The sequence below is a fragment of the Salmo trutta genome, unplaced genomic scaffold, assembly GCF_901001165.1.
Source record: "Salmo trutta unplaced genomic scaffold, fSalTru1.1, whole genome shotgun sequence".
Classification (NCBI taxonomy): domain Eukaryota; kingdom Metazoa; phylum Chordata; class Actinopteri; order Salmoniformes; family Salmonidae; genus Salmo; species Salmo trutta.
The window spans coordinates 2,673,678-2,701,147 of NW_021822911.1; the positions used below are offsets into that span (position 1 = coordinate 2,673,678).

General features: G+C 40.0%; 1 protein-coding gene across 1 annotated transcript; it reads left to right on the forward strand.

The window, feature by feature from the left end:
* Window positions 1–996: 996 nt before the first annotated feature.
* Window positions 997–22,167, forward strand: LOC115186723 (zinc finger protein 271-like; the record flags this gene model as incomplete). The annotated part of the gene is made up of 3 exons (XM_029746250.1): window positions 997–1,658; window positions 4,901–4,909; window positions 21,429–22,167. Coding segments are annotated over exons 1-3 (1,410 nt in total), but the record flags the coding sequence as incomplete, so codon positions are not given.
* Between the last annotated feature and the right edge of the window lie 5,303 nt (window positions 22,168–27,470).

Below are 27,470 nucleotides of genomic sequence, written 5' to 3' on the forward strand. Positions count from 1 at the left end.
CTATGTTATTGTTATGGGTCCTACAGTAGGTCTATGTTATTGTTATGGGTCCTAGAGTACACTATATATGTCATGCAACAACAACCAAAGTGCTTCTTCGTTCATTACATAGGTATATTTGTTGTTAGGTGAAGTTATGGGCCAATTTGGCAAACAGTGTGCAAACCCTCATTGTCAGGCTGATGGAAAAGCCAAAGAGCATTTTACTGGTTGAAGTGTTTTTTAAGTACAAAGCGTTTGATTTGCAATGATGACACTAACATTATCTTAAGCAGGACATTCAAACGAGCCTTACAATTATAATCTAAAGTAGTGTGAAATGTACTCATAAGCTACCTGTAAATGGAAGTTACTCCCCTGAGGTTTCCCATATTCACATTCAGAATACATGGTGAAAAACTAAAATCTTTGCTCACCATTTTTGCTCCTGGCAGATATACTACATCCATAACTATCGGTTTCCTCATTAGCAAGGAGGAGTTTCTACAACCAAATTGCATGTGCATCGCCCTCGTGACGCAATTTTATTAAACACAGAAAGGGGCCTATATTGGAGACCAAAGGTCGTCTGGCACACTGCTTAGAGTTTCAACAACATGAGTAACTCATTTATCGTCTTAGATGTTACTACTAATGTGAAAACAAGACAAAATATGACTGTTCTTGCTCATTTTAAGACAAATGTCAAATAATCATTACATTCATTACAGACGTCAATTGTTGTACAACATCATGGCTACGCTGTTGGCATCACTTTTTTACAGTGGATTTCCGCTGTTGTGGGCTTTTAACCATCTGTCTGACTTTGTTGTTCACACAGGAGTGAGACGGACCTACCGTGGGTCCTCTGGGGAGCCTCAACAACCTCATGATGCTGACAAGGCAGAGAAGAGTCTCTCCACATTAGCACACCTCAAGAAACACCAGCAGAGATCCACAGGGAAGAAACCTCACTGCTGCTCTGACTGTGGGAAAAGATTCACCACCTCATCAGGCATGAAAATTCATCAGAGAATCCACACAGGAGAGAAACCTTATAGCTGTGGTCAATGTGGGAAGAGTTTTGATACATCTAACCATCTTATTGTACACCAAAGAACACACACAGGAGAGAAACCGTATAGCTGTACACAATGTGGGAAGAGCTTTAGTCATTCAAACAGCCTGATATCACACCAGAGAACACACACAGGAGAGAAACCTTATAGCTGTGGTCAATGTGGGAAGAGTTTTACTACTTCGAGCAATCTGAGGCTTCACCAGAGAACACACACAGGAGAGAAATCTTATAGCTGTGATGAATGTGGCAATAGTTTTACAACATCGCGTAATCTGACTCTTCACCAGAGAATACACACAGGAGAGAAACCTTATAGCTGTACTCAATGTGGGAGGAGTTTTACTCAATCACCCAGCCTGATATCACACCAGAGAACACACACAGGAGAGAAACCTTTTAACTGTGCTCAATGTGGGAAGAGTTTTACTAGGTCAACCGGCCTGATATCACACCAGAGAACACACACAGGAGAGAAACCTTGTAGCTGTGATGAATGTGGGAAGAGTTTTGTTACATCTAACAGTCTGACTAAACACCGGAGAACACACACAGGAGAGAAACTATATAGCTGTGTTCAATGTGGGAAGAGCTTTACTGAGTCTAGCTGTCTGACTAAACACCAGAGAAAACACACAGGAGAGAAGCCTTTTAGCTGTAATCAATGTGGGAAGAGTTTTACTCAGTCAACCAGCCTGATATCACACCAGAGAAAACACACACAGGAGAGAAATCTTATAGCTGTGCTCAATGTGGGAAGAGTTTTACTACGTCTAGCAAGCGGACTACACACCATATAACACATACAGGAGAAACCTCAGCTGTGATCAGTGTGACCAGAGATAATCTGATAAAATACCTCAATCAATGAATTCATGTCAAATGTTTTAACATTGTAGAAGGAGTATTTAATGATGTCATAATGTAGAATGTTTTAATATTGTAGTAGGAGTAATTTAATGATGTCACAATGTAGAACCCTAAACGTTTGTCCCCTGTTCTATTGATTTCAACATGATATGGATATTAGCCTCAGGGGGAAAATCCAGGCTCTGAAATGGAAGAGTTACTATTTATGAGATTTAACAAAAAAAGAGTTGTGTTACACTTACCACGTTGGCAACCCACTTGAATCAAAATGCAACACTTCAAAATGTAGCGATCTGTTTTCTACAAAGGTTCCTCTAACCAGTGATGTACACATTATTCCCAGATTCCATGTGGTTTTTGAGCTGTTAGTTTAACAGGACGTGCAACCTCATCTCCCTCCTCTCGGTACAATTGATTTCAACGTGATATCGATGAGTGATGACAAATAAGTGTTGCGTTCCTTTGTTTAGCGACCCCTAAATTTAAATGCATCACTCCAAAATGTAGCTGACTGTCTTCTGCAGGTTGTTCTCTAATCAGTGAGGAAAAATATATCTCCCATTTCAATGTGTTTTTTTTAGTTGTGTTAGTTTCAACAGCACATACAACCTGATTTCCCCCATAATCGATATCAGTGATTTATTGCTACTTGTCAAAACAACAGCGTTTCTGGTGCTTGTGCAGTTTATAAGGTGCTTGTTTAAAAATATCCAAGTAATATGATTGTTGTGGCAGATGTTTGTGTACATAGCACATTTTATGTTTAGGTTTTCAATATATCACAAACTGACATTGTTGCCCTGCTTTTAGAATATCAGGGTTCATTCTCAGATGTGCCAAACCAAATGTACTAGAGCATGACATTGGGGACTGGGCCCTGATCCAACAACATGCCTATCTAGTAAACCCTGAAAATAGAGAGAAGCTCCACAGTGGTTTGCTTCCTGTCTTTAAGTTTGGTGTGGGTTCTTATTTTGTTTGCCTCTTCTTGAGCAGATTTAGTGGGTCTCATGGTGGGTGTCTTTTAGGTCCCAGTTGTTGTTACTAGTCAACTTTCAGTGGACACCCACCATAGTGTCTTTCAGAGCCCCTCCTAAAACCCCACCTGTTTAGTTGTGGTTGTTGTCAGTGACTCTTTGTTAGTTCCTCTTCTGTTTGAGCAATTTAGATTTTTCTTTCTGGGGAACGTAACAACAAACAATGTAGTAAAACAAGCTTATATTTTGGGTTGGATGTTGCATCCAATTGTTAATATTTTAATAATTTCCTTAGAATGCTCATTAGTCTTTCAGTTGTTAGTCTTCTGTTTTTTATCCTCTTATGTTTGTTGTGTACTAAATATTTCTGTTTATTTTCATTGTTTTTTTCCTGTGAAGCCATTGCGTTGCATCCATGTCTGAAATGTGCTGTATAAATAAATCTTGATTTGATTTGAACATAATGTAAAACAAATTAACCCAATGACTGACCAAAGAAGACTCTTGCCAAAACAATTTACAAATATGTGCAAAAGCAACACATTTCTTGGTCCATCTTAGTATGAAAAACTATCACTTTTCCAGCCTGCTGAAGGCGTGGTGGAGTGGTAAACACCACCCCCGGCTCTTCCAGGGGCTTGAGGTGGTCTCCCACAGCTCTGATTATGTCATGTTCTGTGGCCTTGCTGTTCCATTTCTTGACTGCCCCTGCAACACAGAAATAAACACATTTAATCATGTTAAATAAAACACTCAAAGTAATGGATATGGAGCATCTATGGCCTCAGTTACACCTAGCACCTAAATGTGACTTCTGTTATCTGATCACTCTAAGTTGCATAAGGTCTGGATGCACAAAAGTCACAATGTGCTGCATTAGGTTTAGATCTGCCAGGATGGGCATTGTGTTCGGAATTTGAGTCTGGTCACGAATATGCATCAGCAATGTAAAGAGATGGGGTGAATGAGTGGGGAAAAGTACATTTGACACAAATTACCTTCATAATATCAAAGAACAAATGTGTGTGTCTGAGGGGAAATTAACTTTCATACAGCCAAAAGGGGTGAGAAATTACACCAATATCAGTGGACAATTTGCACTAATGTAAATAAACATAGATGATGGAACATATTCCCTTTTGCTTACGTGATGAACCGCTAAGGGGACATAAATATTTACCATCTAAACCATGTGTGACCTCTCACCTCTGGCTGTAGAAGTGTTCTTCCTAACCAGTCCCTCAACAGCTCTCTGACTGAGCTCCACCCTCACTGGGTCTTCAGAGGAGAGGAAGGCTGAGGAGGGATGGAAGGATGAATGGATCAGTCAATAAAGTGTAGAGCTGCTGTCTATGCTGTCTGACAAAATCACTATTTTAGTAGTTCATTAAAGTAAATAAGGCTTTATGACTGCTGAATACCAACTATCAATCACTTAGATCATGCATTTTCAGGTAGAGATACATCCTTGGGACGTCCCTAGCCCGTTGAAGTTGACATTTAAAATGGTTAAGGTTAGGGTTTAGGGTAGGGATGTCCCAAGGATCCCAGATAGCATTGACCATTGTGCATTCTTCTGTCTCTTTTATATAGCAGGTGTAAAAGAAACACAGACAAGACAAGTAGGCATGCAGTGCATTATGGTCATTGTAGTTTAAAAAATAGCATCTTATTATGCCAATCTGTATGTGGGGTTGTTAGAGAAGAATGTGATTGTCAGCCCTAATAATCCATTCTAGCACCTCATCAGGCTCTGTAAATGTCTTCATTGATGACGTGTTCCATCTATTCCAGGGGACAGCAGAGGAACTTCATCGATTCCACTCCTTCATCAATACAAGCAGTGAACATCTGAAATTCACCCTCACCTTTGATGAGCATGAAACAAGTTACCCGATGGTTGGACAATACTTTCTCTTAAACAAGTTATCTGGACATTTTAATAGGGGGGAGGGGGTGGCTTTAGCACAGACCTATACAGGAAGACGACGGACAGAAATTCCCTGTTACACGGAGACAGCTTCCACCCGACACCCCTAAAAAAACTAATTGTAATACTTGAGTAAAGAAAACATTTAAAATGTAAATTTGTAATTTTAATGTAGTAAATTTAAAACAGAAACATAACTGTTTGTCCTTATAGGGAACCAGATCGTGGCTACAACAAAGTCTTTAACCACACTGTGTTGTTACGCTGGTGAGTAAAAACTCATGCTTCCTACCCTTTAACTTGTTGTCTGAAGATAAAATGTACATTTTACTGAACTGCGTCCAGTCAGCAGATGGACTAGATGCCTCTTAGGCCGCCCATTGTGACTCCATCAAGAATTCAGCAGAGCAAGTTTGTAGGAAGGTCTGGTTATTAAATGGGTACATAGTTCAATAGTAATATCCTCTAAAACGCTCTGGTGACAAACTTTACTGCCCTGTTTCCAGTTGTCCACATGGCTGGGAGAACCTATTCAGTAATTAACTAAGTAAATAGATTTTGAAAATGTAAAAAACAATAATGATTATTAGCTAACTAGCTACAGTGCAGGCTAACTCAAATGAGCTGCTAAATGAGCTAGCTATCTGGCCAACTATACATTCTGTATAGATAGATAGCTAGATAGAATTAAATATCACCATCTACCTAACTTCATATTAGCTAGCTATATTGATGTATTTATCACTGTAAAAAACAAACTCCAAATGCATTTGTAGGTAGCTAGCTAACAGCCATGGAGGAGGGTGAAAGGATAGCAGCCCCAACTGTCAGTGAGAGAGGAGGCTATTCTGGATAGGGCAGGTACTTTTGTGTAGTTCCTGTCCCTAGAAGTGAGGACGGAGATAATAGTAACATAATATTCAGTGTGGTGTAATTTGACTATAATGAAGTCTGTTTCTTGTGAGGTTTTCTGTCCTCAGATAAAGAGCTCTATGAAAGCCAGTCTACATATGAAGAGGTCCCAATGAAGAGCAGTGGTTCTCAGTCCTGGGGACTCAGAGGGGCACATTGTTGTTTTTGCCTTCACACTGCACAGCTGATTCAAATGATCAACTCATCATCAAGCTTCAAGTGGTATTTATGTATTCATTTGTGATGCCATGCTTGATATGATCCTGTTATTGTCACATGCTACGCATGTACATATGTGTGCCCATGCATCTATCAATCCAATGTTATCATGATTTGTTATCAGGGATATTATACTTTAGTAATCCACAATGACCTGGTGATGTAACAGTCTAATAATTACATTGTCTTCCATATTCCTACAGATACCTTGTAACTGGAGATTCCTTCATAACGGTTGCCTACAGTTACCGTGTAGGACACTGCAAGGTTGGGTGACCAGGGTCATCTGGGACTGCCTCCTGGAGGAATTCAGGTGTGTGAAGGCTACCTGTGTCCTGCGTAACTTCATGAGGATGGACACGAGGACCAGGAGGGGATCTGCAGCTTGCCGCCGTGTGCCAGAGGAGGAGCCTGCTGCTCTGCAGGATGTTTCAAGGATGGGGTCCAACAACGCAGCAAGAGAGGCAATCCGTGTGCAGGAGATCTTCACCTCCTACTTCTTCAAAGAGGGTGCTGTTCCCTGGCAACACCATAGACTACACTATGCACAACCAAAGGCTCTTTTAAGAGCCATTCACATTGCAATAAGAGTATTCTTCCATTTACTGAGCTATGTCAACTGCAGTTATTCAATTCACAGTTTCTCTCCCTTTGATTTCTACTTCTCAAGTGAGGATGCTGTTTAGGTAAGGGTGTGATGTCTGTGCAAAAACAAAACAGGCTATTTTAAATCCCCCATATTGAAAAAATGTAGAACAATTAGACACCCTATAACCCACACCTACACACTCATGTATCTATCTGATTGATGGATTGTGTTGTGCAGTAAGCAGGCTCAGGTGTATAACTGTGGCTCCTTCCACCTTCAAAGAATAGGCAAGAGGGCCAACCATGGAGAATAGTGAGACACTTCATTATTTCTATAACTACGCTATATTGTTTGTCCTTGTTGGTCCGTTCATGTTTTTCAGCATAAAGTACTCTGCAGCCACTTAGTGTGGTGTGGACACCAGGTGAGGCCACACACAGATTCCTGTTGAACACTGTCGCTTTAACTACCTTATTTTCTCAATAACAGTCTCTCTCCTTCACTTCATCCCTCTCTCCCCTTCTCCCTAAATCCTCTAGGTTATATCAGCTGTGTCGGTGAACCCCTCCTGCATCTGAACTGGCTACATAGAGGGCACAGCATGATCAGAGGTGAGAGGTCACTTGGTCAGCTCAACAGGAAGTATTATTAAAGAGATGCTTTACATTGAAATACAGATAGAGATGCAGTAGTCCCAGAGTTAATGATCCCAGGTCAGTTGATATTATACAGGAAGTAGTATTAAAGAGATGCTTTACATTGAAATACAGTTAGAGATGCAGTAGTCCCAGAGTTAATGATCCCAGGTCAGTTTTGCATTTCACCTCCTGATTGATGACTAACAATGTTAGAATAAAAAATAAAAACACAAGGTTTAAACATGTTCTCTCTCTCCATCTGTCTCTCGTCTGCAGATATGTTTTGATGTGAGAGGATGCCAACCCCCAGTCCCATCATCGCCACCTCACCTGCTTTTAAGAACATTTGTGCCGAACAAGAGACACTATTATGTAATTGTGATGAACTGAGAGAATATTTATGTAGCACTGTGATTCATTAATCATGTGCTGCCTTCCCTGCTCCTGTGCTTACCTCTTTCCCTTTCTGTCTTTTACACCTCTCTCGCCACCTCCTCTTTCTTCCTCTGTTTTTATAATGCACAACAGATGTGCATTGAAGTACAGATTGAACTTGTATTTATAACACTTGGATAATGAGCTTTTCAATAAAGCGTTTCACATTCTCTACTGGTTGAAATGAAGTGTAATGTGATGAAATACTCCACCTATCCTGTGTTTATCAGATCAATACAGATGAAGGACATTAGATGTTGAGATGAACCAGTGTTAGAGTATTTACATGATGCATAGGAAGTGTAGTGTTCTGTTTTTTAACATTATATTTCTGTATATATGAATTAACTAGTTAAATCCTGTTTCTAGTCTATTAGTTACAATGTGTAACCATTGATGTCCCAGGACCAAGATTGGTAAACACTGTTGAAGTGTATAATTGTAATCCATACATGCAGACACAGCGTCATTCAAAGACTGGAATTTGATACTCCTGGTATTGGATATGACTGAAAAATAATCTCAAAGACATTCATACCTAAACTGCACCTTTATTTGCCAAGGTAGAGTACATGATCAGTGAATATATTAAATGTACAGGCTACAATGTGGGGATCTCATGCATGGTAATAACTACATGTATATACGACTTGCATCCTTGGCACAACATGATATTATATTCTACTCAATCCATAGGCTTCATTAATGTCATTCAGGCTCTTTTGAAGTTGATACAACTGGCTATGATAGCTGAGGTTCATAGGTTCTGAACTAATATGTATACCAAACGTTTGGGTCCATACACAGATCGGCTAGATAGCTAGCTACACATCCATAGGCATACAGGTATTTTAAATAATCCACTGCACAATATGCAAGAGCATAGCTAGCTACGTTATTTCATCTATCTGCATGGCAAAAATCAGCAAGGCAAGCTTACACAATTGTACATTCAATTTGCAGTAAATTCTTCAGCTAGCTAGATTCTATACATCCACTGTTTCACAGAACGACAGCCTGGTTTGCTGGTTGTTTCAGGAGTACCTAAAACAACCAGAATGACAATTTCATACTCATGTCACAACACCCATAAAGCTAGCCCAGCTAGCTGGCTAATGTTAGCTAGTCAGCTAGCTGGCTAAAGTTAGCTAGTCAGCTAGTTGGTTAATGTTAGCTAGTCAGCTAGTTGGTTAATGTTAGCTAGTCTGCTAGCTGGTTAATGTTAGCTAGTCAGCTAGCTGGCTAATGTTAGCTAGTCAGCTAGCTGGCTAATGTTAGCTAGTCAGCTAGCTGGCTAATGTTAGCTAGTCAGCTAGTTGGCTAATGTTAGCTAGTCAGCTAGCTGGCTAATGCTAGCTAGTCAGCTAGCTGGCTAATGTTAGCTAGTCAGCTAGTTGGCTAATGTCAGCTAGTTGGTTAATGTTAGCTAGTCAGCTAGCTGGCTAATGTTAGTTAGTCAGCTAGCTGGCTAATGTTAGTTAGTCAGCTAGCTGGCTAATGTTAGTCAGTTAGTTGGTTAATGTTAGCTAGTCAGCTAGTTGATTAATGTTAGCTAGTCAGCTAGCTCGTTAATGTTAGCTAGTCAGCTAGCTGGTTAATGTTAGCTAGTCAGCTAGCTGGTTAATGTTAGCTAGTCAGCTAGCTGGTTAATGTTAGCTAGTCAGCTAGCTGGCTAATGTCAGCTAGTCAGCTAGTTGGTTAATGTTAGCTAGTCAGCTAGCTCGTTAATGTTAGCTAGTCAGCTAGCTGGTTAATGTTAGCTAGTCAGCTAGTTGGTTAATGTTAGCTAGTCAGCTAGCTGGATAATGTTAGCTAGTCAGCTAGCTGGATAATGTTAGCTAGTCAGCTAGCTGGTTAATGTTAGCTAGTCAGCTAGCTGGCTAATGTCAGCTAGTCAGCTAGTTGGTTAATGTTAGCTATTCAGCTAGCTGGCTAATGTTAGCTAGTCAGCTAGCTCGTTAATGTTAGCTAGTCAGCTAGCTCGTTAATGTTAGCTAGACAGCTAGCTCGTTAATGTTAGCTAGTCAGCTAGCTCGTTAATGTTAGCTAGTCAGCTAGCTTGCTAAATCGCGATTTTCGAAAATCAACTTCATTATAAAAAATGCATAATCGTTTGTCTCTACATTAACTAACATTCCTGTCAACTGTACATGTTTCTGCATGATTCGTTATAATCCCTTACATTTGCTTCCATCCTAGTATTTCTGTCCGCCATCTTTGATCCAGATCAGTTCTGTGTAGGGGTACCCCTCTCTCCTAGTATTTCTGTCCTCCATCTTTGATCCATTTCAGTTCTGTGTAGGGGTACCCCTCTCTCCTAGTATTTCTGTCCATCTTTGATCCAGTTCAGTTCTGTGTAGGGGTACCCCTCTCTCCTAGTATTTCTGTCCTCCATCTTTGATCCAGTTCAGTTCTGTGTAGGGGTACCCCTCTCTCCTAGTATTTCTGTCCACCATCTTAGATCCAGTTCAGTTCTGTGTAGGGGTACCCCTCTCTCCTAGTATTTCTGTCCACCATCTTTGATCCAGTTCAGTTATGTGTAGGGGTACCCCTCTCTCCTAGTATTTCTGTCCTCCATCTTTGATCCAGTTCAGTTCTGTGTAGGGGTACCCCTCTCTCCTAGTATTTCTGTCCTCCATCTTTGATCCAGTTCAGTTCTGTGTAGGGGTACCCCTCTCTCCTAGTATTGCTGAAGAAAGTCTAACAGTCACTAGTGCAGCAGCAGCCTCCCCTGGTCCTAGTGCCGCCCGGTAAGAAGTTTAAGATGCAATGGAAAAGTTGACGAAAAAACATAAATCACAGAAAAAATGTATTGACTGATATTGATTAATTTAAGGGGGGCTAATGAATATTTAGGCTAATGAATATTTTAGGACCAGCGATGTTCCTTATTCATACGCTTTAACTTTTTGTCTGACAAAATTAACATTTTACTCAACTGCGTTACCCACTCCAGTCAGCAGATGGCGGTCTGGGAATTTAAGGTAATTTAACGCAATGCTGTTGGTGTGACGTATAATCTAGTGGACGGAACTCTTCTTTCAACAGCAACAGTTATTCAGCCACCTCGGTAGCTTGCTAGACAAAATAGCCGAACCGATAAAGCTCTTTAGACGCTTTAGTGTATATTAGCCTCTGTGTTTTAAACCCACTTCTGTCGTCTAGTTAGTTATCAGATTTAATTTCATATTTACGGTGTTGTTGTTATTATTCAGCTAGCGGGCTGGTTAAGTTAGCATTAGCCTAGCTAGCTAACATTCACAACCATGCGGTCACTGAGCTACTCTCCTCCTGCTAAAGAAGAGAACATCACAGTAAAACAAGAAGTAGAGGGTGAGGCTGTTACTGTGAAAAAAGAAAAATACGCGTTCAGAGTGAAAGAGGAGGAGGATGTCACAGTAAAAGAAGAGGCGGAAGAGCAAGAGGAGGATCCAGTTTATGGAGTGAAAGAGGAGGAGGGGGAGATGACTGTCACATCCAAAAAGGAGGAGGAAGAAGAGGTGGAAACTGGATATCTGGGCCCGGTTTCCCAAACGCATCTTAAGGCGTCCAATGGTTCTAACGGTGAACTCAGCCATAAGATGGTTTTGAGAAACCGTTCCCTGATTAACACTAGTAAGTCCTGTCTTAAATACAGAGGCACAAACTCTGCAGTTGTTGAACTGATGTGTGGTGTTAAAGGGGAAATATGCAATTGCTACATCAATATTTGGACTTAATAATTTATTTATAGCCATTGATTCTTGAAGAATATAACACGTGCCTCATGAGCTTAGTTCAACTGTTGTACCCCATCAGAACCACAAATAAGCTTTTTTTACTCTAATGTTTAGAAACAATGTAAACCAACACTGTATAGCCTCAACATGGTTAAAACTATAATGTTGATATCATGGATGGTCAGTCCTTGCATCCATAGGTCTGTCTGTAGTTACATTTCTCCAACCCCTTAATCATCTTATTACCAAAACAGTGGTGGAATGACAGATTTGTTATTGTTTCAACTGCAGATTGACTGATTGATTGATGTGTGGCTTTTTTAAAACCTAGGATTTAAACAGAAACAAAATGGCAGCCCAGAGACCTGAGCTGTGTTAGAATACTCATACTAACTGTACTATTTGTGATGTTAACTGAGTATATAGTGTGCTTATTGGTCATAGTATGATGTAGTTAGTATGCCAAAAGTTCCTGGATGTCGTACTAAATTCGCCAAAACACGAAGTATACGAGCAGTGGCCACTATTTCCGTGCTTTTAGGGCCCATAATGCAATTCTTCATAAACCAGGTTGGCCAGTTGAGAACAAGTTCTCATTTACAACTGCGACCTGGGCGTGGCTTTTCAGATTTTAAGAAAATTGCTGAAAATATGCAGTCCGACGAGAGCCGATACAAATCCATTGCTCTAACTAATTATGACGAATGTTAAGAAAATGTTGAGCAATGTAATAAAGTAATGACTCTTCAAATAAGTTACCTTACACGATATTTTGGCTGACAATTTGTTAGCATGTTATTACAGCAGTATGTACCGGTATGTTAACTAGCTACTTAACGTTAGTTGGCTACTTATACATCAAACTTGCCAGTATATTAACTATATTCTATCTAACTAACTACCCAACGTTTATTGACTTGATTATTCCCGTCATTCTTAGCTAAATGGTATAGTCGTTGTGCTTTCTCAATGGACATTCGGGTGATTTCATAAACCTGCTCTGGCTATCTACTCCGATTTCAGAGCACTCTCGTCTGAGTGTATCAGAGCGCAGTGTTAACTCTGCCTGTAAACATGCTGGATGATTCAGAATCCATTGAAGAGCTGATGAGAGATACTTATGAACTCAAAGAAACATGTCGCTGGTTTCAGAGGATTCCAGCATCATCGTTGTTAAAGACAACCAACCAACCCAATCAACAAAACAAAACCAAGTTGGCCAATAGGTATCAGCGATGGAACCAAACCATCCCCTAGTAAGAGGGCGAGTGGGGAGAGGTTTACTGATATGGATGTTGACTTGTTAAAATCCACCAATGAAAGGCTTGCCAAACTTGATATATTGGATATATTACGAGAGGACATCAATGCATTATGTGCCGGTCTAGAATTCAGCCAACGTCAGATTGATGATCTAAGGAAAGAGAACACGGCGCTGAAAGGTACTGTAGACTCTATTCATAGCAAGGCGGAGGTGGTGCAAAGGGAGAACAAACAACTTAAAGAAACCTTGCTTGATGTACAGTGTCGATCAATGCGGGACAATCTAATATTTTCAGGGAGACCGGAGGATGACAACAGCAGAGGCTGTGAGGACACAGTCTGAGTCTTTATGTCAACTCAACTAAAACTGCCCACTGATGTTGTGCGTGATGTCACTTTCTCCAGAGTCCATAGAATAGGTAAGGCCTCTGGAAATAGGCCAACGGCTGTTATTGCATGTTTTGACAAATTTAAGCAAAAGGAAACGATGAAGAACATGGGCAGAGAACTCAGAAACACTGATTTTGGAATGAATGATCACTTCCCCACGCTTTTCCCATCATGAAGGAAAAGCGTTGCCTGAATCAACAAGTCTCCATGGTGATGGATAAACTTTATATCAGCGGGCAATTGTATCGGGACTCTAGAGTAACTCCCTGGCTATTTTAACCTAACTGTATCAGGACTCTAGAGTAACTCCCTGGCTATTTTGATTTAATGTTCAAATCTGGGTTTGTGTTGTTGTGTATCATGACATCTTCATCTAAAATGAATACATGTTCTATGCTCTATGTTCATGTTCTATTGATCTCCACTTGATAAGGAAAGGGTTGCATATAGCTCAGGGTAATGTATGTAGCCTTCCTAACAAAATACATGAGGTTTTTAACTTGGTCAACATAAATAATATTCATATTTTGGCTTTGACCGAAACGCATTTAGATGCATCTGTAAATGATGTGCAAATGAACATTCATGGATATAGTTTACTGAGAGGACAGGAATCATAGATATAGTTTACTGAGAAAGGACAGGAATCATAGATATAGTTTACTGAGAAGGGACAGGAATCATGGATATAGTTTACAGAGAAAGGACAGGAATCATACATATAGTTTACTGAGGAGGGACAGGAATCATGGATATAGTTTACTGAGAAGGGACAGGAATCATAGATATAGTTTACTGAGAAGGGACAGGAATCATGGATATAGTTTACTGAGAAGGGACAGGAATCATAGATATAGTTTACTGAGGAGGGACAGGAATCATAGATATAGTTTACTGAGAAGGGACAGGAATCATGGATATAGTTTACTGAGAAGGGACAGGAATCATGGATATAGTTTACTGAGAAGGGACAGGAATCATGGATATAGTTTACTGAGAAGGGACAGGAATCATGGATATAGTTTACTGAGAAGGGACAGGAATCATAGATATAGTTTACTGAGAAGGGACAGGAATCATGGATATAGTTTACTGAGAAGGGACAGGAATCATAGATATAGTTTACTGAGAAGGGACAGGAATCATGGATATAGTTTACTGAGAAGGGACAGGAATCATGGATATAGTTTACTGAGAAGGGACAGGAATCATGGATATAGTTTACTGAGGAAGGACAGGAATCATAGATATAGTTTACTGAGAAGGGACAGGAATCATGGATATAGTTTACTGAGAAGGGACAGGAATCATAGATATAGTATACTGAGAAGGGACAGTAATCATGGATATAGTTTACTGAGAAGGGACAGGAATCATAGATATAGTTTACTGAGAAGGGACAGGAATCATGGATATAGTTTACTGAGAAGGGACAGGAATCATAGATATAGTTTACTGAGAAGGGACAGGAATCATGGATATAGTTTACTGAGAAGGGACAGGAATCATGGATATAGTTTACTGAGAAGGGACAGGAATCATGGATATAGTTTACTGAGGAAGGACAGGAATCATAGATATAGTTTACTGAGAAGGGACAGGAATCATGGATATAGTTTACTGAGAAGGGACAGGAATCATAGATATAGTTTACTGAGAAGGGACAGGAATCATGGATATAGTTTACTGAGAAGGGACAGGAATCATGGATATAGTTTACTGAGAAGGGACAGGAATCATGGATATAGTTTACTGAGAAGAGACAGGAATCATAGATATAGTTTACTGAGAAGGGACAGGAATCATGGATATAGTTTACTGAGAAGAGACAGGAATAGGAATGGTGGTGGTGTGCACTGTACATTCAGAATCATATACCTTTTAAGAGGAGGGATGACCTTAATGTATGTCAAATAGAGGCACTATGGGCTCAAGTCCATCTGCCTCACCAGGCAGCCATATTGGTAGGATGTGTGTATAGACCTCCTAGCTCTAAGCTGTCCTATTTGGATGACTTATGTACTGGGTTTGACCAGGCCACAGATAGCAACAGAGATCTATTTATCTTGGGTGATTTTAGCACGTATAGCTCGTTAGCAGGTATAGCTCGTTAGCAGGTATAGCTCGTTAGCAGGTATAGCTCGTTAGCAGGTATAGCACGTTAGCAGGTATAGCACGTATAGCTCGGATTGATTTAAAGTGGAGATCTGGTTCTTCTGTTGTAGTCATGCCCAATGTTCTTGGTTGGTCATCCATCGACAAGATAATTGGAAAAAAACATGCTTATTTTATTTCATAAAATACATAATTTAAAACGGCCAAGTTCTATTCACAACGGTATTCAGTTGGTAAGAGACAGACATTCAGTAAATACTAGGAATAGATTGTCCACCATCTATGCGTTATCCAGACAGAAAAGAGAAATAGGCAAAAGAACATTTTGATTTGGAGCAATAAAGAAATGGAATAAATGAACTGAGCAAACCAGAAACCTTTCAATATATGAATTTAAACATTATTTTAAAACCATTTAAATATAATACACAGAAATGTTGTGGGACTATAGTAGATGAAGAATCAATATTTTTTAGATTGAGTATTTATTGGGTCATTATGTTAGTATATTATGTATCTTTGTAATAGTGTGTTATATGTGAAAATGTGTTCGTATTATAAATTGTATTTTAATATTTAAGGACTCTTGGAAGATTAGTCCAAATGGGGACTAAAAGAGGTCCAAATCAAATCAAACACCCGTTGAATATGTCCAGGTGTCAGTAAATGTCGGCAAAAAAAACGTAATTGTTGCCAGCAGCACAGTTACAGTCACCAACGCTTTGGATAACATGAAAATAGCCTAACCAGCTCTGCTAGGGCGAGTAAAATGGTCAGTGAGGTGTTCTCTCATTTGTGTCTGGAAGCAGCTAGCCAGTTAGCTCGGGTGCTTGACTGCCTTTGTGAGGTCAGAACGCTCGGATCAACCCTACTCCTCGGCCAGAGCGTCCAGCAGAGTGAGCTCTGAACAATCTGAGAGCTAAACGCTCTGAATTTACGAACTCCCAGAGCAGACTCTGGCACTCCAGATTGAATTTACAAACACACCCGAAGTCGTAAGATGTCTAGCTAGTAATTTGTTACGCTAACAAGCTAGCGAGGTTGCATAGCAACAGCATCAACTTCCGGTAGACAGGCGTAGCGCTAGTACGCTCAACTGAAAGGATACAGTTTGTTTACAGTTTACTAACATGAACTAATAGTATAGATGGATTGGTAGACGGGCGTAGTGCTAGTACGCTCAACTGAAAGGATACAGTTTGTTTATAGTTTACTAACATGAACTAATAGTAGAGATGGATTGGTAGACAGGCATAGCACTAGTACGCTCAACTGAAAGGATCCAGTTTGTTTATAGTTTACTAACATGAACTAATAGTAGAGATGGATTGGTAGACAGGCGTAGTGCTAGTACGCTCAACTGAAAGGATACAGTTTGTTTACAGTTTACTAACATGAACTAATAGTATAGATGGATTGGTAGACAGGCGTAGCGCTAGTACGCTCAACTGAAAGGATCCAGTTTGTTTACAGTTTACTAACATGAACTAATAGTATAGATGGATTGGTAGACAGGCATAGTGCTAGTACGCTCAACTGAAACGATCCAGTTTGTTTACAGTTTACTAACATGAACTAATAGTAGAGATGGATTGGGTCTTTGGTCGGATCAAACATCTTGTCTGCCTGAGTGTGGTGTGTATGGTGCCTGCCCACGCTCAACCAAGCCTTGGGGCTGGGTGGTAAACCGTATTTTACTATATACCAGTATTGATGCACAGACCGGTTTGGGTTTTTACTTTACCTTCTATAAGGGTATTTCAATGTTTGGTTTGTTAAATGTGATGCGCAATTCCGTCATGTTCCTTTATTCGGGACATTTAGAATGACAACACATTACAGAGTAGCCTAGTGGGATTATTCACAAAATTATCTGGTGATCAGGTTATGAAATGTCATAACAAAGACATTTTAGTTTCCATGTTTCACCTGAAATATTAAACGATTTATAGTCCAAGGTCTATGTTGTTGTTAGGTGAAGTTATGGGTCCTACAGTAGGTCTATGTTGTTGTTAGGTGAAGTTATGGGTCCTACAGTAGGTCTATGTTGTTGTTTGGTGAAGTTATGGGTCCTACAGTAGGTCTATGTTGTTGTTAGGTGAATTTATGGGTCCTACAGTAGGTCTATGTTGTTGTTAGGTGATGTTATGTGTCTTACAGGAGGTCTATGTTGTTGTTAGGTGATGTTATGTGTCTTACAGGAGGTCTATGTTGTTGTTAGGTGATGTTATGTGTCCTACAGTAGGTCTGTATTATTGTTTGGTGAAGTTATGGGCCAATTTGTTTAACACTTAGTGTACAAACCCTCATTGTCAGGCTGATGGCAAAGCTAGCCAAAGACCATTTTACTGTTTTTTAAGTATAAAGCAGTTGATTTGCGACAATTACACTGTCATGTCTTTGGCATCATTAAACTGAAGACATGTTTATCAAATAACTCTCTGTAATTATTATTACGCAATTAAACTGATTAATCGTGTAACTGTAATTAACTAGGTGGTCGGGGCACCAAGGAAAATATTCAGATTACAAAGTTATAATTTTCCTAATATAACTTTCAGATATTATAATATCTGATCTATTAGTCTTCTGATTAATGATGTATTCGTTTACCTCGTCAGTCTCATTCCAAACATCATAAATTGTTAGTTATCTGCATGAACCCAGTCTTCACTATGAGTCATCCATACATCAATTGTCTTAAAATCATTTATTTACTAAGTAATTCACAGAAATGCATAACAAATGGATATCGTTACAAAGAAATGATAAAGGAATGTGCCCTTGTGGGCTAAACCAGCATGGTGGCTTGTTAGACAAAAGGTTGATAAGAGTTGATAATTATAACAATTGAAATGCTAATCCTTTGCACATGAACGCTCACTCATTCGGGAACAATTGCAATCAATATATATATTTACGCTCAGTGTGTCTTTGGGATCTTTGTTGAAAAGTTTGTTCTGTTGGAGAGGTTGTCCTCGCATTCTCTCTCTCTCTCTCTCTCTGTTAGAATGGATATTTCAAAGTGACATTCATAAATGTCGTTATAGGACAGATGTTTCGTCGGTCTTCGCATTCAATGATACCGAATTCCTAGCTGCAGACTAGTAATTAATATCAAAGACTTGTTATTATTCTGTCGGTATCAATAGTCTAAGAGTTTAACCACGTGGTATGGTTAAAGTTCAGACAGAGGAATGCATGGTCTCCAACGTTTAGCCACTCGTAATGGAGGTAAGCTCGGTCTGGTGATAGAAACCCTGGGTGGGGGTTATATTCGGAATTCGGAAAAAGGCTGTCTCATGACGCCAGGTCCCGTCTGTTCATGGGGGTGTGCCGATGACTTGGTGAAACTTGACACAGAAATACAATTCTCTCACATTAATATCTTATAATCATCCCAACATATTCCAAATAGCTTTATCCTTATTCATTCATTTTTATACAACCATTAGATGTAAGTCTCACAACTGAGGCTATTATATAAACAGCGCCATGGTAATGTGGCCGTATTGTCTCTCATGAGTTTCACAAAATTGTACCAAACGGACCAGTTCGTAGCTGGATTCTTCACCGATCTTTTATACCTTATCCAGAACATAAATGTCGTTTGGTTCTCCAGTCCTGTGAGGTGGAAGAATTCCTGGGTTCTTTCTATGAAACACACTCTGTCTCAAAACTGTGGCCATGAGGTAGGACATTCTTTTAGGAATTTACGACCGCTCTCACAGAGCCTGGGTAGGGGGAGGTAGGGGGATGGTGCATAGAAAACCCAAAGAGGGCAACGTCATGACAACACAAACATATTAACCAGGACATTCAAACGAGCCTTACGATTATAATCCTAAAGTAATGTGAAATGTACTCATAAGCAACCTCGGAATGTAGGCTATTTTTACTGTTAGCCTATGAGAACTCCCCTGAGTTTTCCCCCACGGTGGTGAATTAGTGAATAAACACAGAGCTTAATGTGAGTTTCCTTCAGTAGCACTCGTGATAGTGAGCTGTAATATTCAGAATACATTGTGAAAAACTAAAATCTTTGCTCAACATTTTTGCTCCAGGCAGATATAGTACATCCATAACTAGTGGTTTCCTCATTACCAGATATACTACATCCATAACTGGTGGTTTCCTCATTACCAGATATACTACATCCATAACTAGTGGTTTCCTCATCACCAGATATACTACATCCATAACTAGCGGTTTCCTCATTACCAGATATACTACATCCATAACTAGTGGTTTCCTCATTAGCAGGGAGGATTTTCTGCAACCAGATTGTGTGTGCATTGCCCTCGTGCTGCAAATTTAGCAAACACAGAAAAGGGCCTATATTGGAGACCAATAGTTGTCTGGCACACTGCTTAGGATTTCAAAAACTTTAATAACTTATTTCTAGTTACTACTAATGCGAAAACAAGACAAAATATGATTGTTGCTAAGTTGACTGTCTTAAAACTTCTTTGGGATAGGGGGCAGTATTTTCACGGCCGGATGAAAAAACTATTCCGATTTAAATTGGTTACTACTCTTGCCCAGAAACGAGAATATGCATATTATTAGTAGATTTGGATAGAAAACACTCTGAAGTTTCTAAAACTGTTTGAATGGTGTCTGTGAGTATAACAGAACTCATATGGCAGGCAAAAACCTGAGAGGTATCCAAGCAGGAAGTGGCCTGTCTGAGAATTTGTAGTTCTTCTTTTGGTTCTCTATCAAAACTACAGTATCTATGCGGTTACGTAGCACTTTCTAAGGCTTCCATTGGCTCTCTAAAGCCTTCAGAAAGCGGATTGAGGCATCTCCTGTCTCTGGGCAGAGTATAGTAGCTCAGTTTGTCAGTGGTCTGCCCGGTGACGAAGAGATTGGATATGCGCATTCACGAGACTACGCTGTTTTTTCTTTTCCTCTTTGAATGAATACACTATTGTTCGGTTGGAATATTATCGCTATTTTACGAGAAAAATACCATAAAAATTGATTTTTAACAGCGTTTGACATGCTTCTAAGTACGGTAATGGAACATTTTGAATTTTCTCTTCTCGATATGCGCTCGCGCGTTACCCTTTGGATAGTGACCTGAACGCACAAAAAAAACTGAGGTATTTGGACATAACTATGGATTATTTGGAACAAAAACAACATTTCTTGTGGAAGTAGTAGTCCTGGGTGTGCATTCTGACGAAGCTCAGCAAAGGTAATACAATTTTTCGAATACTAATTCTGAGTTTAGTGTGCCCCGAACTTGGCTGGTGTCAAATTAGCTAGCCGTGATAGCTGGGCTATGTACTCAAAATATTGCAAAATGTGCTTTCGCCGAAAAGCTATTTTAAAATCTGACATAGCGATTGCATAAAGGAGTTCTGTATCTATAATTCTTAAAATAATTGTTATGTATTTTGTCAACGTTTATGATGAGTAATTTAGTAAATTGATGTGCACATTAACCGGAAGTTTTCGGTGGGAATACATTTTCAGAACATCACACACCAATGTAAAAAGCTGTTTTTTTATATAAATATGAACTTGATTGAACAAAACATGCATGTATTGTATAACATAATGTCCTAGGAGTGTCATCTGATGAAGATCATCAAAGGTTAGTGCTTCATTTAGCTGTGTTTTGGGTTTTTGTGACATATGCTTGCTTGGAAAATGGCTGTGTGATTATTTTTGGCTATATACTCTCCTAACATAATCTAATGTTTTGCTTTCGCTGTAAAGCCTTTTTGAAATCGGACAATGTGGTTAGATTAACGAGAGTCTTATCTTTAAAATGGTGTAAAATAGTCGTATGTTTGAAAAATTGAAATTATTGCATTTTTGAGGTTTTTGTATTTCGCGCCACGCCCTTCCATTGGATATTGGTGAGGGGTTCCGCTAGCGGAACGTCTAGATGCAACAGGTTAATTGTCAAATAATTTAACAGATGTCAATTGTTGTACAACTTCATGGGTATGCTCTGGGCATCACATTTTACCTGAAATAAACAATGGATTTCTGCTGTTGTGGGCCTTTAACCATCTGTCTGACTTTGTCATTCACACAGGAGAGATACTTCACTATCGTGGATCCTCTGGGGAGCCTCAACAACCTCATGATGCTGAAGAGGCAGAGAAGAGTCACTGCAGATCAGAACTCCTCAAGAAACACCTGCAGAGATCCACAGGGAAGAAATCTAACTGCTGCTCAGACTGTGGGAAAAGATTCACCTCTTCAGTAAAACTTAAAATACATCAAAGAATTCATACAGGAGAGAAAGCTTTTGGCTGTAGTCAATGTGGGAAGAGTTTTATTTGGCTACCAAGCCTGAAATCACATCAGAGAATACACACTGGAGAGAAACCTTATGGCTGTGATCAATGTGGGAAGAGTTTTACTCAGCTAAACAGCCTGATAGTACACCAACGGACACACACAGGAGAAAAATCTTATTGCTGTAGTCAATGTGGGAAGAGTTTTTCTACATCTAGCTATCTAACTATACACCAGAGAACACACACAGGAGAGAAACCATATGGCTGTGATCAATGTGGGAAGAGTTTTATTCGGCTACAAACCCTGAAATCACATCAGAGAATACACACTGGAGAGAAACCTTATGGCTGTGATCAATGTGGGAAGAGTTTTACTCAGCTAAACAGCCTGATAGTACACCAACGGACACACACAGGAGATAAACCTTATTGCTGTAGTCAATGTGGGAAGAGTTTTTCTACATCTAGCTATCTAACTATACACCAGAGAACACACACAGGAGAGAAACCTTATGGCTGTGATCAATGTGGGAAGAGTTTTAATCAGCTAAACAGCCTGATGGTACACCAGAGGACACACACAGGAGAGAAAGCTTTTAAATGTGATCAATGTGGGAAGAGTTTTGGTACATCTGGATGTCTGACGACACACCAGAGAACACACACAGGAGAGAAACCTTATAGCTGTGATCAATGTGGGAAGAGTTTTACTACATCTAGCCAGCTGACTTTACACCAGAGAACACACACTGGAGAGAAACCTTATAGCTGTGATCAATGTGGGAAGGGTTTTACTACATCTAGCCAGCTGACTTTACACCAGAGAAGACACACAGGACAGAATCCTTATAGCTGTACTCAATGTGGGAAGAGATACTCTGATAAAAAATCTCTGACTAAACATCAGAAAATACATGGAGTTGTTTCATGATATCAATGAAATAATGTAAAATGTAGAATGTTTAACATTGTAGAAGGAGTATTTTAATGATGTCACAATGTAGAACCTAAACGTTTGTCCCCTGTTCTATTGATTTCAACATGATATGGATATTAGCCTCAGGGGAAAAATCCAGGCTCTGAAATGGAAGAGGTCTATTTATGTGATTTAACAAAAAGTAACTAACACAAAAAGAGCTGTGTTACACTTACCACGTTGGTGACCCACTTGAATCAAAATGCAACACTTCAAAATGTAGATAGCTGTTTTCTACAAGTTGTCCTCTAACCAGTGATGTACACATTATTCCCAGATTCCGTGTGGTTTTTAGCTGTTTGTTTTAACAGGACGTGCAACCTCATCTCCCTCCTCTCACACAATTGATTTCAACATGATATCGATGAGTTATGACAAATAAGTGTTGCGTTCCTTCCTGAAGATGAGTTTTGTTCGGGTTCCAAGGGGACGAGAGTTCTATAAGCTAGTGGGGAAAAAATGTTTTTTTCTTGTTTTTAATTGTTGACAGCCAGTAGACAACATGTTTATATTGGTGAAGGTGAAGCATTGTAGTTGATTATAATATGAAATATAAGTTGTTTTCTGTTGGTGGTAAGCATTCTCTTAAGGTGTTACAGTCTTTGGTTTTTCCATTTATGTTTTGAGGTTTGGATTTTAGCACGTCTAGCTCGTTAGCACGTCTAGCTCGTTAGCTCGTCTAGCTCCGTCAGCACGTCTAGCTCGTTAGCACGTCTAGCTCGTTAGCAGGTCTAGCTCGTTAGCTCGTCTAGCTCGTTAGCACGTCTAGCTCGTTAGCACGTCTAGCTCGTTAGCACGTCTAGCTCGTTAGCACGTCTAGCTCGTTAGCACGTAGGACGCACTGATTGGTGTCACCTCGTTAGTCAGTATGTGTTACACCTGTGCTGGCTTGTCCATCTCGTTAGTGGGAAGGTGTTTCACCTGAGCTGGTCCAGGTTCTATTTAAGAGTGTCTGGCCCAGTGCTCCAGTTGTCTTGATACATGTGGAGAGTCAACACCTTTAGTTGCTCCACCTTTTTGGTTTGCTTCCTGTCTTTAAGTTTGGTGTGGGTTTTTCTTTTGTTTGACTCTTCTTGGGCAGATTTAGTGGGTCTCATGGTGGGTGTCTTTTAGGTCCCAGTTGTTGTTACTAGTCAACTTTCAGTGGACACCCCCATAGTGTCTTTCAGAACCCCTCCTAAAACCCCACCTGTTTAGTTGTGGTTGTTGTCAGTGACTCTTTGTTTGTTTCCTCTTCTGTTTAAGGGATATTTCTGATTTTCTTGCTGGGGAATGTAACAAACAATGTAGTAAAACAAGCTGATATTTTGGGTTGGATGTTGCATCCAATTGTTAATATTTTAATCAATGGCATTTCCTTAGAATGATCACTAGTCTTTCAGTTGTTAGTCTTCTGTTTTTTATCATATATTTGTTTATTTTCATTTATTTGGTTTTTCCTGTGAACCCATTGTGTTGCATCCATGTCTGAAATGTGCTGTATAAATAAAGCTTGATTTGATTTCAACATATTGTAAAACAAATGAACCCAATGACTGACAATCAACAGACTCTTGTCAAACCAATGAACAAATCTGTGCAAAAGCAACAAGTATCTTGGTCCATCTTAGTATAAATTCAGTATTTCTTCCACTATCTCAAAATAGTGCATGATATGTACGTTTAGTATCACTTTTCAACCAACCCAGTTAATTTGTTGAAAATGAAATGTTTACATCAAAGGATTCAACTACTGGAAACGGAAACAAATGGATCAACCAGATCAATCCCACTTTTCCAGCCTGCTGAAGGCGTGGTGGAGTGGTAAACACCACCCCCGGCTCTACCAGGGGCTTGAGGTGGTCTCCCAAAGCTCTGCTTATGTCATGTTCTGTGGCCTTGCTGTTCCATTTCTTGACTGCCCCTGCAACACAGAAAGAAACACATTTAGTCATATCATATAAAACACTCAAAGTAATGGATATGGAGCATCTATGGCCTCAGTTACACCTGGCACCTAAATGTGACTTCTGTCATCTGATCACTCCAAGCTGCATTAGGTTCAGATCTACCAGGATGGGCCTTTGGCACAGTCAGGCCACTGATTATGCATAACAAATGTAAAGAGATGGGGTGAATGAGGGGGGAAAGGTACACTAAACACAAATGACCTTCATAATATCAAAGAACAAATGTGTGTGTCTGAGGGGAAATTAACTTTCATACAGCCAAAAGGGGTGAGAAATTACACCAATATCAGTGGACAATTTGCACAAATGTAAATAAACATAGATGATGGAACATATTCCCTTTTGCTGACGTGATGAACCGCTAAGGGAACATAAATATTTACCATCTAAACCATGTGTGACCTCTCACCTCTCTGGCTGTAGAAGTGTTCTTCCTAACCAGTCCCTCAACAGCTCTCTGACTGAGCTCCACCCTCACTGGGTCTTCAAAGGAGAGGAAGGCTGAGGAGGGATGGAAGGATGAATGGATCAGTCAGTCAATAAAGTGTAGAGCTGCTGTCTATGCTGTCTGATAAAAATCACTATTTTAGTAGTTCATTAAAGTAAATAAGGCTTAATGACTGCTGAATACCAACTATCAATCACTTAGATCATGTATTTTCAGGTAGAGATACATCCTTGGGACGTCCCTAGCCCGTTGAAGTTGACATTTAAAATGGTTAAGGTTAGGGGTTAAGGTTAGGGTTTAGGTTAGAGATGTCCCAAGGATCCCAGATAGCATTGACCATTGTGCATTCTTCTCTCTTTTACATTGCAGGTGTAAAATAAACAGACAAGACAAGTAGGCATGCAATGGATTATGGTCATTGTGGTTAATTACATTTTGTGCGCTAAACTATGTAGAATATTGTCCTGTTGTAAACTACAACTCTCTACTACATCACACAGTTCAGTCTGGGTCTGATTTATCTCTAGAGAAACTACAACTCCCTACTACATCACACAGTTCAGTCTGGATCTGATTTATCTCTAGAGAAACTACAACTCCCTACTACATCACACAGTACAGTCTGGATCTGATTTATCTCTAAAGAAACTACAACTCCCTACTACATCACACAGTTCAGTCTGGGTCTGATTTATCTCTAAAGAAACTACAACTCCCTACTACATCACACAGTTCAGTCTGGATCTTATTAATCTCTAGAGAAACTACAACTCCCTACTACATCACACAGTTCAGGCTGGATCTGATTTATCTCTAGAGAAACTACAACTCCCTACTACATCACACAGTTCAGTCTGGGTCTGATTTATCTCTAGAGAAACTACAACTCCCTACTACATCACACAGTTCAGTCTGGATCTGATTTATCTCTAGAGAAACTGCAACTCCCAAAGCCCCAATCCAGGGAACCGTTGATCTACTTCAGAGGAACTGTGTCTAGAGTGATTTCCTGTTGTTTTGACACCTCACTGGAAAACTAGAATAACTAGCTGTTGCTACAGAACGAGACGACCAATTCACAGTTAGTCTGTGTCTCGTTCTCCACACACGTACACATACCAAGATCACGTGTTTACCGACTCTAAAAATGTCATACTGTATTGGAGCAGCAGCAGCTGACTGCCCAGTTCAACATCAGTTCACCGTCTCACCTCATACTGTATTGGAGCAGCTGACTGCCCTGTTCAACATCAGTTCACCGTCTCACCTCATACTGTATTGGAGCAGCAGCAGCTGACTGCCCGGTTCAACATCAGTTCACCGTCTCACCTCATACTGTATTGGAGCAGCAGCAGCTGACTGCCCTGGTTCAACATCAGTTCACCGTCTCACCTCATACTGTATTGGAGCAGCAGCAGCTGACTGCCCAGTTCAACGTCAGTTCACCGGCTCACCTCATACTGTATTGGAGCAGCAGCAGCTGACTGCCCGGTTCAACATCAGTTCACCGTCTCACCTCATACTGTATTGGAGCAGCAGCAGCTGACTGCCCGGTTCAACATCAGTTCACCATCTCACCTCATACTGTATTGGAGCAGCAGCAGCTGACTGCCCGGTTCAACGTCAGTTCACCGTCTCACCTCATACTGTATTGCAGCAGCAGCAGCTGACTGCCCGGTACAACATCAGTTCACCGTCTCACCTCATACTGTATTGGAGCAGCAGCAGCTGACTTGATCGTTGATACTAATCATCATGTTTGAATCTGAGAGTAAATAGAGCCGATTACAACTCTAAAAATGAAGGGTTCAACTGGAGTTGTTCTCAGATCCCCTAAGAACCGTAGGGTTCTTGGTCAATGAAAAACAGCCCCAAAAGGTTCTTCAAAGAACTTGTTAGAAGGTGGGTTCATCGAGGAACCTCCGTTGTTGCTTGACTTCTTCCGGGAACTTCGCAATTACAACTGAAAACGATGGTGACAAGTTTGGATGCGACAACAGTTAAAAAGGTTCAGTTGGGTTAATGTTTGGCTCTGAATATGTCTCGAAATAATTTATAATAAAACATACTAATAATGAATAACGAAGACAATGATGGTTTTCTGTGAATATCTTCCATAACGTTACTATAGTTAATGAACGTAAATATTAGAAAGCCGGGTTTGACCATCGGCGTTGTATGAGCTACAGTACAGTACCGTTAGCTAGCTAGCTAACGTTATGTCCTAACTAGGCACAACTAGGTTTGGATTATTTCCTCAACTATATTCTTTCCCATATATTGTATATCGTTTCCATAAAGCCAACATGGCTTTACACTCATTAACGTAAGTTTCTAATCTAGAGCAGTTCTTACTTTTGTGATAATGAACTAGCTAACGTTAGTTAGTTAACGAAGCTAACTAAGGACGGTGACCTGTCCAGACGAGATGTTATGTTACGACCCTGAAAAAGGGGAGAAATAATCACTAGAGTGATACGGTATTGTTTCCTCAATGAGCTTTAGTGCAATCAGGAAAAACCCACGATTTCCCCCGAATTTGGGGGACCAGAGCAATCGATCTCAGGCTCATAGATTAAGAGCATTTAGTAGATCACACATTAACACTTGTCCCCTTCAATTAGGCACCACAAAATAAAGTAATCAATATAACGTTTACACATTCCTTTTACAATTTTTACCCTTTGTATGCTTGACGGATTTTAACTTTAACACAATTA